At 36.4% G+C, this 18,735-nt stretch overlaps 2 protein-coding genes across 4 annotated transcripts; one reads left to right on the top strand and one right to left on the bottom strand.

The window, feature by feature from the left end:
- Window positions 1-651: 651 nt before the first annotated feature.
- Window positions 652-9,003, top strand: LOC147534339 (signal peptide peptidase-like 4). 2 transcript variants are annotated; one of them, XM_086647623.1, is made up of 15 exons: window positions 652-851; window positions 1,618-2,082; window positions 2,602-2,760; window positions 2,845-2,956; window positions 3,267-3,386; window positions 3,517-3,668; window positions 3,847-4,029; window positions 4,123-4,157; window positions 5,321-5,477; window positions 6,466-6,519; window positions 7,065-7,157; window positions 7,256-7,398; window positions 7,966-8,036; window positions 8,289-8,372; window positions 8,648-9,003. In XM_086647623.1, the coding sequence occupies exons 2-15, from the start codon at window positions 1,936-1,938 to the stop codon at window positions 8,797-8,799; spliced, it is 1,662 nt and encodes a 553-aa protein (XP_086503749.1). In that variant the 5' UTR covers window positions 652-851; window positions 1,618-1,935; the 3' UTR covers window positions 8,800-9,003. The 2 variants fall into 2 exon arrangements, with proteins under 2 accessions (XP_086503749.1, XP_086503750.1); XM_086647624.1 differs by lacking the exons at window positions 652-851; window positions 1,618-2,082 and adding an exon at window positions 2,135-2,462 and having other exon boundaries at window positions 2,512-2,760.
- Window positions 9,004-9,575: 572 nt separating this feature from the next.
- On the bottom strand, window positions 9,576-16,797 carry LOC147534338 (SKP1-like protein 21). Of its 2 annotated transcripts, XM_086647625.1 has the most exons (10): window positions 16,453-16,783; window positions 14,018-14,402; window positions 13,118-13,342; window positions 12,757-12,948; window positions 12,564-12,674; window positions 12,344-12,422; window positions 10,836-10,933; window positions 10,533-10,693; window positions 10,139-10,266; window positions 9,576-10,033 (listed from the first exon to the last, which is right to left on the bottom strand). In XM_086647625.1, the coding sequence occupies exons 2-10, from the start codon at window positions 14,051-14,053 to the stop codon at window positions 10,017-10,019; spliced, it is 1,047 nt and encodes a 348-aa protein (XP_086503751.1). In that variant the 5' UTR covers window positions 14,054-14,402; window positions 16,453-16,783; the 3' UTR covers window positions 9,576-10,016. The 2 variants fall into 2 exon arrangements, with proteins under 2 accessions (XP_086503751.1, XP_086503752.1); XM_086647626.1 differs by lacking the exon at window positions 14,018-14,402 and having other exon boundaries at window positions 16,453-16,797.
- Window positions 16,798-18,735: the final 1,938 nt, after the last annotated feature.

Here is an 18,735-nt window from a genome sequence, read left to right as displayed (position 1 = left end):
TGAATCCACTTCTTTAGAGATTTCTAGATTTGCAAGGAATTGAATATATGCGACCTCTGTAAATGTATATGGATATAGGAGATTCAACACACCTCTGTAAATGAAGAGAGTTGTGAGTTGTTGGAGAAGCTTCAAATAGTTGTCCATGACCAAACACTAAAACCGGAAGAAACACGAAAGTAACCAAAATAGATCCTATAGATCAACAAAAACAGGCTCTAAAGACCAACAAAGATAATAACATATATTAGAACAAAAAGAAAGAAATCCGGCGAAGGGAGGACCCTTCGCCGGACCTCCCTTCGCAGTCCTCCATTCGCCGGAGAAGCAACAAAAATCGGAAAGATTTACTCTAAAAACAGTTACAAGTTTTCTAGAGAGAGAAAGAGTTTCTTTCCAATAATCTTATATCTTAAACTAGTAACAAACGTTAGAAAACTCGTAGCAAACATTAGAAAATTTATTGTATCCCCCCAATCTGAGATGTTTGAGTTGGCGATAATTGAATTATGGGACGTTTAGCAAACTTGATTTTTATGCTATCACACAATAATATTTACATTCAAACAAAATGGTGAATTGCAATGACAATAACAAGTTTTTTTGTGACCAGTATGACTCTTATTTCTCTAATTTTTTTTTTATTTTGTCGAAACACTGATCCTATTTATACGTATAGAATTTTTTAAAAATTCTCAAAAAGTCATCTGGGAAATGTGGAGCTCCTCATTAAATGGTTGACATATTTGCTCTTGTTGTTTACTTCTTGGGAGTAAATGAAGATAGTAAGCAAACTGTACGGACAATAGATCTATTGAGTACGGACAAACACTTAACCGATAACTTTGGTAGTTTGATCTAGGGGTGGGAATTGGGCGGGTATGGGCGCCCATGGGCACTTGAAGCATCGGGCTGGGCGGGTCGGGCACAAAACTTCAATGGCTATTAGGGTAAGCGGGTTAATCGGGCGGGCAATTTTGAAATTTGCCTTGTCCATTACCCGCCCAAGCCCATTAAGAAGCTCGGGTAATTCGGGTATGGACGGGCGGGTAGCGGGTAATCTCGTGACTTGAAAATTTTCACTTTTTCTTCTCCTTTTATAAAATCTCCAAACACCTTTCCTGATTCTAAAGAGACAATGTGAGATTAAAACTAGACATTATTTGTATTGTTCCTTTTAGGAATTTAATCTCACATTGAAAACTAATGAAGAATTCTCATGAGATATAATAAAACTTATCCCACTCTTTGTTCCCTCAAAGCCAAAGACTACTTCAGTATTCAACTAGGAATTCTCTTGAGCCAATGGAAATGCATTGGGTTCGTGTGATTGCCCTTAAACATATTGTTTACCATCTCAACTAAGCCTAGCAACATGGACGGTTGGGCTTCATCAACTCATAAAGTTGATGTAATTTGGTTGGTTATCATTGGGTGAGCTTAAGTGGGTGCGGGCATGGGCGGGTGCGCGGGTAGAGGTTTTAACCCATGCCCGCCCACCAAAATTTGGCGGGCTGGGCGGGTTGTGCCCGAGACGGGCGCGGGCGTCCATGGTCCTCGTTGGGCTCGGGTGCCCGTGGGCGGGTTCGGGCTTATGGGCAAAATTCCCACCCCTAGTTTGATCATTTAAAATTACAAAAACCCTAAAACCGCAGGAGAGAGAGAGAGAGAGAGAGAGAGAGAGGAAACAAATACTAATACTCTAACAGATAACAACAACAGATTACTACTTAGTTTTTTAAATAATAATCAAGATCGGCAAAAGAAAATGATACAATTCTGAAATCAAAATTCAATTAAAAAAATAAAGGAGGAACCTTTCTGTGGTTTTGACTTTCTTCATTTCCTTCCTTGCAACTTCCCCTAACCTTCTTCTGTTTTGATGCACCCACAAAATTACCTTCATTTCTAGAGAGAGAAACAAGCTTTAATTTGATGGATTCATGGAGGATTCTGTTACGGCTACTGTTAATTTCATGTTTAGTTATACTGTTCTCGATTCAGACTGTGTTTGGTGGAGACATAGTTCATGAAGATGATAAGGCTCCAAAGAAGCCTGGTTGTGAGAATAACTTCGTTTTGGTAATTACTTACCTAATTTTCTCTTTTACCCATTTCTTAACTCTGTCTTTTCGAATTTGGGTATCTTTTATTTCACCCAATTTCACTCTCTACAGTGTTTTCTAATTCTTACTTGTTAGGGTTTCTCTATTTTCCCCCTATTTGAATCATAAAAATTAGCTATTATTCTGTCACTCTGAGTGGCTTTAGAACTTCAAAATTGATATCAAATATTAGCTGATTGTTCTACAAGCTTGGTACTTATAAGTTTTCACTTTCTTGACATATTAGGGCAGCTCAATTAATTAGAGAATATACAGAAGTATAATTAGAAAAGAGGAATTATTTATGTCCTAAATGCCATCCACAATTCAGACTTGGTTTCTAATGCCAATTTGATGGTTCTTAATTTTGTAATATTTTTCTTTCTACTTTGAATTTCGTCGAAAGTCCCTCAATTGATTTGTGATTCTTTTTTCTTTTCCTTTTCTGCTTTTGGCTTCTCAATACTATGTTTATGCTGTCATCTGGTTTTGATAGGTTAAAATCCAGACATGGATTAACGGAATGGAACGAGATGAGTTTGTTGGTGTCGGTGCTAGATTCGGCACTACCATGGAGTCTAAGGAGAAACACGCAAATCATACTAAGCTTACTCTTTCTGACCCTCCTGATTGTTGTAGTAAACCCAAGAATAAGGTACTCAAACATATACATAACTTGAAAGTGTATCGAGCATGTTGTTCTTATTGATAGACTAAAAGAATACTGCTTTTGCTTTAGCTTGCTGGAGAAATCATTTTGGTTCGTCGTGGTAAATGCAAATTCACAACCAAGGCAAATGTTGCTCAAGCTGCTGGGGCTTCTGGCATCCTCATCATAAATAACGAGAAAGGTATTTGAATGTCCTTCCTTTTACCACAGAACCAGTAAACTACATTATTAGTCCAAATTTCTGAATGGAAGAGCATGCAAAATGCCTAAAAGATCAAACACTTGAATGTCATAAGCACAAAGTACTAGTAGATTTTTTTTTCATGTATTACCTATAGTGACATATTGAACTTAATTTGGTTAAATCTATGAGAAAATCAAAAGTTTATCTCCTTAACCAAAAAGCAATTTACCATAAAACTTTTCAATAACTTCACCACTCAGTGTATTTTACATGCCTTACCATTGCTAATTCTTGTCACGTTTTGCAGCACTGTACAAGATGGTATGTGAGCGCAACGAAACAGATCTTGATATACACATACCTGCCGTCATGCTACCACAAGATGCTGGTGATATTTTGGAGAAAAGTTTGAAAAATTACTCTGCAGGTAAAATTTATTTCCCTTCGTTAACTATTTTTGGAAGTACACGATCTCGGGTATGCTATTTCGGCATGCTACTGTTAACTACTTTTACTTTTATATCCAAATCCCTTTTTGACAACCCGAGTTTTTTCAGTTGATGTGCAGCTTTTCTCCCCACAGCGTCCACTGGTGGATATAGCAGAAGTATTTTTATGGCTTATGGCAGTCGGTACCATCTTATGCTCATCTTATTGGTCTGCATGGAGTGCCAGAGAAGCAGCTATAGAGCAAGATAAGATATTAAAGGTCATCCTTTTTATCTCTCTTTTTTTTCTTGTAATTTTCGTCTCATTTATGTTAAACCTACCTATGCAAAAGGTGGGTTGTTTCCTTTGTGGATTATGTTTCTTGTTAGTGAACTACTCTCTCTCCTCTCCCTCTCTCAATCACTGAGAGATACTATTATTTTTGTTGGTTCATGTAGGATGCTTCGTATGATTATGTAAATGTGGAGGACACAGGTTCAGGTGGCATAGTAGACATCAACATGACATCTGCAATTCTGTTTGTTGTGATTGCTTCGGGCTTCTTGGTTATGCTTTACAAACTCATGTCTTACTGGTTTATTGAACTTCTGGTTGTTCTTTTCTGCATTGGTGGTGTAGAGGTATGTTCTTCCCATCTAATGTTCATACTCTTTGGTTAATCATCTCTTTTATGTTCTTAGTCATCCACAATGAACTTTGACATTTTTACTCAGGGCCTACAAACTTGCCTAGTTGCTTTCTTAATGAGGTACACTGACCTCCTCTTCTGTTACTCCGCATTTTCCTCAGTTATTATAGAAACTGTTAACCAGCTATTATTATTACTTCACCAGTGATAACTTAATTGATAGGCCTTTTATGGAGTTTTAATTGAAAGGAGTTTTAATTGATACTCTATTGTAAATCATCTATATTCATGTGATAGTTAACATTAACATCATTGCCGTTTATTTTTGCCGTCATTCCTCAAAATGGGGTCTAATGGGTAAATCTCTGGCCTTGTTTCCGATATTGCACCAATATAAATAGGACCAAACATGCTACTTTCTCCTTACCCCATTTCATGTGAAAATAGACATTCGAAGTAAAAGGTTGAGAATACCTCTTGTGTTAAAGAGTCTTTGCAGAATTCCCAACTATGGTAGCTGTAAAGAGGGAATGCATACGGGCACCACGTTTTATCTCCAATACATTGTCAGGGGCAGGCCCACGTTGGGGCCTGTGAGAGCACGTACCCTCACAGCCTAAAGGTGGACTTCTAAAGACTTCAAGCCTTTGAGTAAAGGCTAACTTTAGAGGAACCCCAATTTATGCCCAAAGTTCCTAATCGTTGCTTTGAGTTCTTTCACGTGACTCACGTTAAAGTGAAACTAACTTAGGTCTGATTCCAATTTCCCCAATTTGTGACCAACTGAAATATCAGCGGGCCTCCAAATTGTTATCAAGTAGAAAATTTAGCCCCCCTATATATTTAATTGGCAAAATTAACACCCAGATGAATATATTTGTCATCGAAGTGTTAGATTTATTTTTGTTCTTACAAACTTACCTCCGATCTTAACTAGTTTGAATTCTACCTTTGGAAAGTGAAAGAACAAAGTGGCCGATTGAATACATTTTTATGTAATGTTACTATAATGTGCCCCCACAAGGAAATATATCTGGGTTGTATATCTTAATCAACTTGTATAAAAGGATCCAAGTTTTCCAATTTGTATTGATGTGGTTGGGATCCTATTTTTGTGATCATGGGGAATCCCAGCGCTTAATACTACATCTGAGATTATATGTCAGTTTGATTTAAAACTGAAGTCAGACCAGTGCTTCTACTTTTAAAGGTTTTCCCTCAGATTATAAAGAAATATTAGTGTTGTGAAATGTTAAGAATGGGCTGAGATATGAGTTTTTCAGGTGGTTTAAGTCTGCTGCAGAATCGTTTATTAAAGTTCCATTCTTCGGAGCTGTTTCATATCTCACCTTAGCAGTTTCTCCATTTTGCATAGCCTTTGCTGTTGTTTGGGCAGTTTATCGACGCGTCTCGTTTGCCTGGATAGGTCAAGATATCCTTGTAAGAATTGGGATTCTTTACTCATTTTATTTTCCCTTAACTGGCTTTACTGTTCACTTCATTTTGTGATTTCTGTTACACTCTACTCAAAGGGTTGAGAATGCTGGTTGTGATCCTTGTACTTCCCCTTCCATTTGACCTATTTGGACGAACTCATGGATTTGGAATGCTAATCGACCAGTGTATATGTTGCGCATTATCTGATGATTCTCACTTTAATTTATTTATTTAATAATATGTTAGTTAACGTGATGAAAATGCGGTAGAAGTTTCTAGAGCGGTTTAGTTTTATAATAAGCAATTAGAATAATAATAATAATAGTAAATTTTGAACTAATACTTACATTAACATTCTTCGAAAACGAAAGAAACTAAGTCTAACTTAAAAAATTTGTACTAGGAGCTCTTTATACTGATAATTCTAACTAAAAGAGTTCAAAATTACAAAACTAGTAAAAGGATTCCTTTAACAGCAAGTACGCAAATTTTGAAAACTAAAATAAAAAGTTCATCCTAAATAAATTACAAAGAGTTAGCACTAAGTAATGTCTAAAAGAATGATTTAAAGAAGAAAAGGAAGTTCTTTAATCAATAGTTGTTACCGATCCTTACAAGTGCCCCTTAGGTTTGATTCACATCATAACATGTGAGGCATAAAACTGTAGTGGTGGTTTTGTTTTCGAATTGGTTCGAAGTAGTTACTAGTTGGCTTGTTCATATGTGATTCACTTCAGTGAACCTCGTACCTGGGAAACTGATGTTTTTGATAAACAAAATCAACAAAAGTCTCGTTGTTTTGTAAAGAAGTAAATTGCCAAATGGAATTTTGTTTATAGAAGAGTTGTTCTAAATGTCCTTATCTGTAGGAAATTTTGGTACTATACTAGTATGGATGTAAAACCGGAACTCCGTTTCACATGATGCCAGTAACGCTATATCGCTCAAATAATATTTTCATTGCTTGAAATTTGTCTTTCTTTTCTTTCAGGGCATTGCATTGATAGTTACAGTTCTTCAGATTGTTCGTGTACCCAATCTTAAGGTGACCGTTCTACCTCAGATTATGTTATTGATTTTTATATTGACAATATGTTGCCGTTTGATGGATTTTAATGAGGTTTTCTTATGGTTTGTACTTTGTAATGGGCTAACCGGTGATTCCCTTTCTATTTTACATCTATGCCTTCTATAATGGTGGAATTTTAACCACTCAATTTGTTCATCATTTAGAAACCCAAAATAATAGTGCAAAATCCCAAGTACCCAAGTTTAATCAAAAGATTAGGTGACCGATATTCCATCACCTTAGCTTGCATCTAGATTGGAATTTTCGCTACGTGAAACCTATATTTCTTATTCGCACGGGGATCTGTGGTTTCTTGGTTTGCTTAAAACGACTCATTATCTATGGATCCTTTACTTTCTCGTCCTATAAAATCTTCCTTGTTAACCTTAATACCGATGCTTGAATATGTTTTTCTTCTTAGAACAGTTGATGGGGCTACTCAAGTGAAAGACTAATATTTTCTTTAGGTATTAGTAGATATATTCTTTTAGATGCTTTCTAATGCTTATTGGGTGACTCAGGTGGGATCTGTGCTTCTCAGTTGTGCCTTCTTCTATGATATCTTTTGGGTATTTATCTCCAAAAGATGGTTTAATGAAAGTGTGATGATTGTGGTAAGTATTTCGAAGACTTGACTCTGTATTTGCCTCAAGAAGCAACTTGATCTGAAAGACAAAGCAGTTTTACGGATTGAACATTGCACAATTTGTAGGTTGCACGTGGTGATAAAAGTGGGGAGGATGGTATTCCTATGTTACTTAAAATCCCACGGATGTTCGATCCTTGGGGTGGTTACAGCATCATCGGATTCGGCGATATCCTTTTACCAGGATTACTAATCGCGTTTTCGTTGAGGTTGGATTGATACTCGTCACACTTTATTTGCATACCCATCACCCTTTTGTTGTTTCTGGCGTTCCTCTCTGTATAACTCGCATTTCGTATACGAGTTTTGTAAAACTGGGTTGTATTCCAGTTATCTTTGGTACTCAATGACACATTTATTGTGAAATTGACTTCCTTTTCGTCAATAGTCTGTATTTTTTTTTTGAATAATATGATTGAATTAAAGAAAAGGAGAAGAATATACAAACCCCTGGGGGCTACAAAGGGGAAGGAACAGTAAAACATTGAAATGAAGGACTCCCATTATGTTTTCCGCTGTTCTCGACTTATCGGAGAAGATGATTTCGTTCCTAGCGCTCCATATAGCCCAATAGTCTGAAAGATCTCATTTCTGAGAGAGACATAACCCAATTTCTCCATTTTCTAGGATTTTTTCTGCCCCTTGTTTTAGAAAATGATTTGGCACAGAACCTTTTTTTTTCAGAAATAGCCTATTGTAAATGGTGTTGTTTTATTCAAGAAAAGATTAAATGTTGTGACCAGTTTGGCTGATTTTAAATCAATTTAACATTGCAGGTATGATTGGCTTTCAAATAAGACTCTTCGAGCTGGATATTTTCTTTGGGCAATGAGCGCTTACGGTCTTGGTACGATTAATCCGCCCATTTTCTCATCAGATAAGATACAATCAGTATTCTTGTAAATTTTTCGATCTATATTCTTATTTTCGTCAAGGGAACTTCCATAATGAGTAGAAAAATTAGGTATACGTGTGGATAGTGATATCTGTCATTCCGTCCCAACTAGTAATCCGGTTTATTTCTGCAAATATTTCAATTGACAGAGTCAAAACTATACTTTTTCCGTGGTAACACTTTCAAATAAACAATATTTTGCAGGACTTCTTATCACGTACGTTGCTTTAAATTTGATGGATGGACACGGTCAACCGGCTCTTCTCTACATCGTTCCATTCACGCTTGGTAATTAGTTCCTTTTGCTTCCTCTTCTGTCTATTTTTGTTTGCTTATTTATTAGAGCAATTATGGCGTAGAAGTCAATCCAAGCCTAGTTCCCATGTCTATCTCGAAATAGCCTCTCAATTGTAGCAAGTTCGGAAAACCCTTTCCCACTTTCGGCTTGATACATACAAACAACGAAATGTAGAATTACAAAGTATTACTGGTTATTACATTTACATGCTAGTAATGAGAACGAGAAAAAGGCGACCTTATTGTTTCTTCAATGGTGGATGCAGGGACGTTGTTAACGTTGGCGAAGAAGAGAGGTGATCTTAAAAATCTATGGAGCAGGGGTGTACCAGTTAGGCACTGTCCACATTTCCAACTCCAACCCACCATCGAAACAGAACCACAAGAACAACTTCAACAACAACAACAAGACAAGTGAAAAACAAAATGACGAGACCTGTACCTGCATTTTGTAATCTTTTCTTTTTTACTAACACTTACCCAGTATAGTAGCACTTGTAGGAAAATCACATGAGGAAGGGATCCACAGAACAAAACAACTGTAATAGCATACTGTAGTTTATATTAACGCTTCTGTTTTAAGTGGAAATTGATAAAAAATCTGTTGATATCCAGAAGAAAAGATCTGATTTGTGAAGAGGATGATGAATCGAAGTAGGTTGGGTATGGAATTGAAATGATATGAGCTAGAGGGAATGGAGGTAGCTTTCGCTCTTTTATACGGAAGATTAGCAAACAAAACAGAGCTTAGGACTATGACAAACTTGGACGAATCTTTTTTTTTTCCTGCCGAAAGTTGGGTGATTTTTTTGTTAAGATGTTCCTTAAATTTAATCAGAGAGTTGGTTAATTTTTGTGGATTCACATTAAAATTGGACAGGTTTTCATATGGATTTTAAATATATTTATGGTGGCTTTATTGTGAAGCTGCTAATTGTCCTGTCTGCCCTCTGAACTCTGGTTTTGGCTTTGTTGGCCACCACCATCACCAGCAGCACCACCACCACCACCACCAGAAAACCATGTCATTTAACATTTGTTCAATGATCTTTCTCGCAACAAGAAGACCACTGCACCACACCAAATGTTTACAAGTGAAATCAATTAGTCGAGCTAATTGATTTTCACTGGCCCACACTATGCAGCAAGCTATGAACCATCCTGGATCTGTGAGAGCAGACTATCTCTTAATGATGATTGGAACCATGAAAAATAAATAAATAGTATTCATTTGGTTCTTAACATTTATGTTTCTTATTCATTTAAAACAATCCTTATACCACCAACTCCCCAATGCAAGGAATTGACCCAAACCCTAACTCCTCAAATGAAAATGACAGCCTAAATAATGAATCGATGCACCTCCATCCCATAGACACAACACTCCGTTTACCGGCTAAAAGACTAGGTATTTAAAAGACCTGTATCTCCCTTTTCCTCTCACCATACATAGGTTGCTCTGGGATCAAAAACTTCACTGCCATGCAAGTACTGGAAGAGAAGGGGTAAAAAGAGAAGCATACACAAATTTCTGCAACAACATTGAATCTCTTCTTGGTGACATATCGGCATTCTCAATAAGTGTCGTCATGTTCGAATCATTGAGCCAATCGAAAGCAACAGAGAACCGCAGATTTATCTCGGGTCTGAACCTGTCAATGTCATGAACAGATGTAAGAAATATTGGTAAGGAACAATGAGACAAACAATTAAAACTCCTCATTGTCGGTATTTCCAAGCGGATATAGGACTCATACTTGGGTATCTCCTGAAGGAACCGTTGCCATTTATAGAAATTGGAAGACGTCTTCCTTCTAGACATAAAATCTCCTTCTTTCTTTCAGGCCAGTCTGAATTCAGTCTCCTGGCGAAGTCCTCCACCTCCCTGCAGTCAATAGATCACATAACCTATACTTCAAAGAAATTTACTGGAAGACATAGATAGCAAGATAACTAAACAGTTAGATGTGTATATATGCATGTAGTGGAGCCCTTTGTTCCCCTGTTTGGGTAATTACGCCTTCAACAAGTCTCCGAAGTGCACTCCTGACCTTGGTAATTTACTATACTACAATTTCTCTTTAAACAAATAGCATATATATATATATATATATATATATATATATATATATATATAACTACAAAGCTCACCTATCAAGTTCTTCCTGCATGGCAGGGTCTAGGTCATCATCAATGTCATCATCAAAATCAATTTTAGTGAAGGCATCATCTTCAAGATCTTGCAGATTTGAGGTCTCACTGGAGCTGACGCTTATTTCACCATTTCGGCATACAAGAGGAGCATCTGAGTCCTGATAAATAGAATGACCAATCATGTTAGTATTACCATTTCCATGAGGTAGATATTCGAAGGGGTGCTAGCTACTGCCAATAGTACTCCTTGTGCTCTAAAACTGACGTATCAGATGAAAGTTTACATCTTGAGTTAATTACCTTATTAATTTTTTCATTATTTGAAGAAGGTTCCTTTGACTGATCTTTCCTTCTACGGTTCTTTCTTTTATTCTTAGAAGCCCTGGCTCCCTTTGAGTCTGCAAAAACCGTACTAGTCAATAGAATCCCACAAAAAGAAAATGATAACCGAAATACAAAATAAAATAAGTAACCTTATATGCGATGAGAATCTTTTTCAACAGAAAACAAGATATTCGAGAACCAAGGTTATGTAAATGTTGAATCGCCTCTTGTCATGAGGCACCCCTGAATAATAGATTCTTACTGTCTTCTCAACACTGGCAGCACCAAAGGGTAAACATATAGTAACTACTACCCGTATAGCTAGACCAATACTTAAAACATATAGTAACTACTACCCGTATAGCTAGACCAATACCCTTTTTGACCTCTTGCATTTGATTCCAATGTTTTAAGTATTGGAGTTTACGGGAATGATGAGATGAACCCAGAGAATAAAAAAGGAGGTCAAGAACAGTGTGATGATCTATTATTACTTAAACTGTGGTTAGTATTGCTAATACTCGTACCACAGACTAATATTACACCTAAAATTCGGTGCATTTGTTTTCATTTATCCATTCTAAACTATTAGTCTTTGAAATGAAGGGCCATCTATTGAGCAATGACCATATAAAAAAGTGAAGAAAGGACGTAGACAGGGACAACAGAGAAAACTCAATAATATCTCCTAATTGGTCAAACACAAGCAAATCCTGATTGCGAGCATATGCCGGAAAAAACAGTACATTACGACACTAGATAGACAACCGAGATACAGTTCGCTCTATAATGCCTGTGCACCAAAACTAGCAAACCTTGTACTCCACAAGTTAAAAGAGTGCCCTCTACCTTTTACCAAATATTATCAATCTAGGTGCAATAAAGTAGACAATTTCAAGGAAAACAAAAAGGCCAAAAGAAACACGCACCAGGTAAGCGAAGGCAATGAATGATTTATATCAAAGCACTTACGGAAATTGCATAACAGGAAATTAGGCCGAAGACCCAATTTTAAACTTTTTTTAGTTAAAAGGACAAGTTATAATTTTTCCAAAAAATTTATCTTTTTTGTTAAAAACCCAAATATTTGTATTTTGTGTGGTTAAGAACTCAATAGTTTTTGCGAAGCTGTTGCAAGGCGGTTGCAAAGATGTTGCGAAGCTGTCGCAAGGCATTGCAAATTAAAAAAATACTCAGAGAGCTGGAGACTAAAAAAAATTTATTGATCCTTTTGCACCAAATCAAAAAATTTATAGGGAATTTTAACCAAATTCCCCATTAGAAGTAGTGAACAAACATCAACTTTTAGGACAGACACAAAAATATTGCTGAAATAAAAATGTTCCTTTCAGCCTAGCATGCAAAGTACCGACATTTTGTAGGTGCAATAATTTACAGCTAAAAAGCAAAATCACACTAATTACTTCAGAAAGCATAAATATTGAGGTATAATACAGAGATAGAGAAAGTTAAGATAGAAATACCTCCGCCGACACCATTAATAAATGACAAGAGATCATCAACTGAGCGATCGTCCACACGTTCTTCTTCAACCTCAACATTCTGTAGAAATGGAAGACAAAATACATTAACACGCTATTTGTGGCATGAATTTCAAAATGACTGTCAGGGTACCAGCCATTTCATAGTGAATGGTGACAATCCACATAATCTATAGTAGTAAACACAAATGTACTATTTTACCTTTTGTTTCTCCTTCTCTTTTAGTTCTTTCCTCTTTCTCGCATAAAGTCGATTGAGTAGCCTGATCCGTGGGTCATCGGCTATATTTCTAAGAGGCTCCAACTTCTCTTCCTGGAACCAACAAAATCCAAATGAGCAACAATTGAAAGAAAAAACCCAAGTGGAATATAGATAAAATTCAAACACCAAAGACCTCAGTCAGATCATCAGGCAAATGAAACGTCTCGCGTATCTCCTCAGGGGTTTTCCCTTCAATAATGCGGGCAAGTGCACGGCTAGTGAGATCAACCAAAGGCTTCAATTGTAAACTGTCAGCAGCAGATGTCAACTCACACAATTTTTTAGTATCGATCCGGATGAATTTCTCATCAAAAGATTTACGCTCCTGTTAACAAGTACAGTCAAATAATAAAACATAAGTTACCAACCAAATGGGAGTAAGTAAACGAGATTGCCGTTTTTATTTTATTCAAGAAAGTTGTGTATTTTTAGAATAAAATCTCCAATCTGTAAAATGAAATATTTAGCCAAAAAGATACCCAAATGACTCAAACCTTATTAGATCGACCAGGTAATTGATGAAACCGGCAATAATCAAGTATTAAGCTTAAAATAGCGGTAGTGACTCGTTCGGGAAGTAATATTGCATAGTTCTTTGAAGATCCCATGCCACTTTGAAGCACTTCTCGACATATGACGGGGCAAAACATGGCAACCTCTTCTTCTACTTGCTGGATTGATCCATCAGAAGTTTGTAACCAGATATAAGACTTCATGACCTTCAGAAGCATAAAAAAAGATATCCTTTCATAACCATTTTCAATGAAAACCAATACACGAAGAAACTAAAATGCACATAGAAGGTGGGTACATAAACAGACAAAAAGATAAGCAGATAGTGAAAAAAAAGTACGAAAAAAGACCTCCATCTGAGGCTATACAATTCCCTGATCTCATGTCAACTCAACATGACATTGAGCATAAGTAAGGTAAGTATCATCTTTCCACCACATACCCTGAACTTTTACAACAATCTCACACGTTTCTTTCTTGACAATTAAAATTTTCCTATTAGAACAATTAGTAGTGCCACGGGCTTGAGTAATCTAATTGACCAGTAAATAAATATGATATTTTTCTGAAACTTATTGCAATGTTAAGATTAGTCCTTCAAATACAAGCAGCATGAATTTAAGCTCAAGTTATCGATGGTTCAAGACTTCAAGTAACCTGACTTTTAGCATTAAACCACGTCCAAAACCTCGTCTAGGACTCAAAGCTGATAGAAGTGATGGGACTGAAGGAGAGTACTCTGTACTCATATTCAAACAAAAACCAAATACAAGAAAAAGCCTGTCTATCTCCCTCAAGGCATCGTGTCAAATTTGCATCCTCCAATTGAATGAATATAAAAGAAAAAACTAGCATTTCCTTAAGTTACATTTCTCACATACCTCTGGTTTAATTATCGCCATATCACCTTCTAACATTTGATGGTAACCTTTGAAAGCTAGAGATTGTAAAAATAACAAGCTCTAAAAAAGTGAAACAATGCAGCTCCAAGTTCTAATCGCGAGCACACAGAAAGGGAAGCTTCTTTTTTAGAGGATCAAATTTTTAAGTAGATAGATATCTTTCACCAAGCCACCCAAAAAGGAACATTCCCAAATCCCATGAAAGTTCTATAGGCACGTCTTCTCAGGGAAGGTCTTATGATCTGATCAATCTATCCGTACCTAAAGTAGGAAGAAGACCCACAGGAATGCAATCTGAGAAAAGATCATATGTGAGTCATGCACGCAGGTTATAAGGTTCCTCGTCCTTATGAAGATTGCCTACCTATAAAGTAACAAGGAACAAAAAAGTTATCAGATTGGGTCCAAAATCTCGAACCCAAAAGTTCCAACTTGTTGATGCTATTACTAAAACATCCTACAAGAATGTTCTCTAGAGAAAGAGTCTAAGGTAGGACAATCAAGAACGGTGACTTATATAACAAATAAGCACGTGGAAGCATCCTTAGGTCAATCAGAATCAGAAAGAACTAACTGTGGCTGATCACACGTGTGTTCAACCAGGTATATTCTCTAAGCATAGAAATTAGAGTATGATCTTTATTCCTTGACATGCTTCGCTTTTAATTCGCATGGACAAAAATACAATGGATGGTAGTCATGATTTTCCTAAATGAACAACGAATACACTAACACATGAAAGGTGGATAATGATACCATCGACATGGTAAGAGACTTTCATTTGATTGGCCAAATTTGGCACGTTCTTCCTAAAAGGTGCACTTGAGTGACGCTTAACGGCCAAGACGGTTGGTTGAGAAGGGGCTCAGCTTGCTCTGACATAACATACTTGCCCTTTGAACAGTTAAAGCACTTAAGCGAGCACCTTGCTCACCTTTCCTTGCTGAAGAGATTTCCTGGCTGATGTTTTCAAAATCTTTTTTTGTGGATGACTTGATAACTTTGGTGAAATATAGATGATTTCTTAATGGTTTTACAGTAAGTACTTTAATTAGTTGCTGCATTTCCCTGTGCTGAATAATAGAATGCTACTTACAAGTGTCATAGATGCAAACACCATTCCTTTACTTCGCACTCATGCAAGCCAATGTATAAGGAGGACAGTTATCAATGCATGCAATTCAAATCTTACACGAAACTACAACTAACCAAGTAAAATTAAAGTAGAGCAGCCATGGGATGCTCAAAATCAGAAGGTTTAGATTCCATAAATAATATAATATAGGAATATTTATATTTTATGAAGAAGCACGAGATTAATGTAATCACAGAATACCGACAAATACTAAATCAGCAATCCAGCTTCCCAAACGGAATACCGAAATTTCTTAGCCTCAAAGAAGAAATAATGGACAACAAGCGACAAAACCCCGCAAAATCACACCTTTTGCCGGCAAACTGGAAACCATCAAAAACCTCAATTCTAAGTTTCTAACACTGAATCACAACTTAAACTCCTACAAGCATTAGCAATAGAGCGGAGCAACCATTGTATTCCCACTAATTGCAACTCTTCCCAACACTAAAGAGTCATCCTAGATATGAAAGTGGAAGAGCGCAAAGAACAACGGCAAATGCAGAGAAAGAGAGAGATAATTGCACCAAAAATTATAAGAAGGTTAACAACCAAACCTAACCCCAACTACAATTTAATTTTCTTTTTTTGAAGATAAGAAGGTATTGGTTAAATGAAACGAAATTTAAAACGACTACGCAAATATTCGGCCGAGAAAAAGAAAACAAACTACAAAAATTTCAAACAACAAAAACTACATAGTTGCAGTGACAGCCTCCAATTAATAGTAAAATCGATAAGAGGCTTTTGAAGCCCAATGCTTTCATTTGCACCATTATTAGAGCAACAAGAGACAACCCAATTTACTATTGCCCATATCCCCTCTACAACGTTTGAATAATAGCTCTGTTCTTTGCCTTCCAAATACACAAAATCAAAGCTTGAGAGATCAAGAACAGAATTTTCTTTCACTCTTAGAAAGCGATATAGTTTCCGAACTAAAGAAACATTCATTTAGGCTCTTCAGCATAACCCAATAAACTCCAAAAGAATGAAGAAAGAAAAACCACAAAGACCAATCCAGAGGACAATGGGTGTATCCAATTATGAAACTTTCTCTCAATATATCAACAATTAACTCTAAAGATTTCAGCATATACCCATCAACATCAAGCTCACAACATAACAGAAAATCAAAACTAAATTAACCCCTTAATCATCAATTTCATTTCTGACAATACTAATTAATCAAAAAACAATTTTGAACAAACGCTTTAAATATCATAAATGAAAAACACAATACCAATATATGTATATATATAGAGAGAGAGAGAGGAACCTTTTGAATTTTGCAGAGGGTTTGGCGGCGTTCACTTTGAACGAGAATGAGAAAGTTACAGAGAGAATGGGGGAAAATTTGTACAAGAGGGGGTTGGGGAGAATAAGTTAGAAATAACTTAATCTAGGGTTTCGGGGGTTTTGATTGAATCAGGGGAAAATGGCCGCCGTTGTTTAGCTGCTGTTTTCCGTTTAGGTGCGGTTGCTGGAGTCGCTATCTTGCGCATTAAAAAACCTTATACAGTCTCTTTTTTTAGGTTAGTTTTTTTCATTTCTAGTTTTGTGCAATTTTATCATGCCACATGTCAAATTTCTTAGGGCCATTTGTTCTTACAAAATATCAACCAAGATTGGATTTTCTCAAAACTATATTTTCTTAATATTTTTGCATGATATTATGGGGGAAATTTTTTTATAACATATCCACACCAAATGAAATGAAAAAGTTATAAAGATAAATAAATAGGAATCCTTTTTCGGAGTCGAAAATTTGTGCTGGTTCTTTCAAAAAAAAATTTGCGTTGGCTCATATTGTCAAAATTTGGAGTGTATGTTTCGAATTTTGCTTGCTCTCTCTCTTTTTGGATTCTGATTAGTTTTTTTCTCGCAAGAATGTGTTTTAAAGTTTCAGAGAGTTATGTCTCTTTGTGTTTGATAATGTGTTATTTTCTTTCTAAAGTCTGTTCTCGGTAATCTTCTCTTTCTTTCTTTCTTCCCTAGCCACACCAAAAGAGTTAAAAAGACTTTGTCTGAAGAGAATTAGACCTCTCGCCTATTGGGCCAGAGGGGAATAGGGGATCCAACCAGAAACTTTTCAGTGTTAATCAAATAATGGCGGTGGTAATGAAGAGATAGTTGTGGTGTTGAAGAAGAGAGAGAGAGACTGGTTGGGGATTGTTCACCGTATTCATTTTTTATTTGTCATCTTCTAAACTATGATGCGTACTAGTGTTGTTGGGGATTATAAAAGTCTGAATTCCTCAACAACCCTTAGTTGGAGCGGTAAGAGATTTAGTCTTCTGCTCCAGAGCTCGAGAGTTCGAGACACGTGACAATTCAAAAGAAAAATCTGAATTCGATTGGTGTGCCTTTATCCGTGTGAGCTTTGTAAGAAGCTCGTGTGCCCATAACACTTCTCCTTCTATAATGGTTGAGATTATAAGAGGAAGTTCTATGGGCAGTTCAAGTATTGCTCAGCCCAACCAGGTCAAGCTTTAGACTGGACATCTATTTAACAACCATGAAGGTGCCAATAGAGAATGTATATGAAGGATTGAAGATGATCCAGAACACTAATAATCGACCCAGGGCCTTCCTAACACTAGATTTCATTATGGGTCCATCTAATTCCCCCATGTGTTAACCCTTTCCACTTTTAATAGGCCGCGGCTTTGGAGAATAAAAAAAATTCTCCGGGGAATAAAGACTTTTCTTAAAACTAGTCAAATAAGATTGACCTTCAAGGTCTGTTCATGGACAGACCAGATCTCCGGCGAAGGTCTCCCTTCGCCGGAGTGTTAGAGAGAGAGAGAGGAAGAGAGAAAAAAAAAAAAATTTAAGGTCGTCGGCCGGGAAATTTTCCGGCCAGCGACCTTCGCCGGAGAAGATGATGAGGTGGCGAGAAGATGAAGTGGCAGAGAGAACAGATGAGATGGAGGAGAACTGTCAAAAAAATGTATTTTGTATTCCCCATAAAAATTTATTCTTCGGAGAATTTAAAAAAAAATCTGAATTCCCTCGAGAATTTATTCCCCGGAGAATTTTCTTTATTCCCCAAAGTCGCGGCCTTTTAATAAATCAAAATCTAGCATTTTCACACTATTTATGCCGATTTTAAGATTTCTAGCTCGAGGTCATAAGCATATTCCATTTTGTATTGTTAATTTCTATTTAGGCCATATCGTCTAATCTAGAATTTCAATAAGTTATATTTGGTGAAATTTAACCTTTTTTTACGACGAAAAATGAATAGTTGGTAAAAATGATTTGTATTTTCATAACTGTCATAAAATGTTCGAAGACACTCCTACCTTTTAAAGGTCGTACAAACAATTTTACATGTTAGTATTGTTTAACCCTTCCTTAATGCAAAATCAATGAATCATAGAAAATGGAACATATTACTATTGAATTTTACATTTTAGTATTGTAAAAAAAAAAAGTAGAAGGTGGCATTTTTGTCTTTTCTTTGAAAGTGGAACACTATGGCAATGGGGATAGCCGCCTGGGGGCATATAAAGGAGTAGCAAAAAAAAGTTGTCCACTACAATGATTTTAGGTTAAC

The sequence above is a fragment of the Eschscholzia californica genome, unplaced genomic scaffold (genome assembly GCF_041429995.1).
Source record: "Eschscholzia californica isolate CP2 unplaced genomic scaffold, dmEscCali1.0.p SCAF_6, whole genome shotgun sequence".
Taxonomy (NCBI): domain Eukaryota; kingdom Viridiplantae; phylum Streptophyta; class Magnoliopsida; order Ranunculales; family Papaveraceae; genus Eschscholzia; species Eschscholzia californica.
The sequence above is the reverse complement of the archived record's forward strand: the minus strand, read 5'-3'. Positions and strand labels throughout refer to the sequence as shown.

Coding starts and splice junctions, on each gene's coding strand:
- LOC147534339 (XM_086647623.1), top strand. CDS start 1,936: ATGGATTCATGGAGGATTCTGTTACGGCTACTGTTAATTTCATGTTTA. Junction 3,669..3,846: donor AGCAAGATAAGATATTAAAG/GTCATCCTTTTT, acceptor TGGTTCATGTAG/GATGCTTCGTATGATTATGT. Junction 7,399..7,965: donor CTAATCGCGTTTTCGTTGAG/GTTGGATTGATA, acceptor TTAACATTGCAG/GTATGATTGGCTTTCAAATA.
- LOC147534338 (XM_086647625.1), bottom strand. CDS start 14,053: ATGTTAGAAGGTGATATGGCGATAATTAAACCAGAG. Junction 12,423..12,563: donor AAGAGAAGGAGAAACAAAAG/GTAAAATAGTAC, acceptor CCATTTCTACAG/AATGTTGAGGTTGAAGAAGA. Junction 10,694..10,835: donor ATAATGAAAAAATTAATAAG/GTAATTAACTCA, acceptor TCTATTTATCAG/GACTCAGATGCTCCTCTTGT.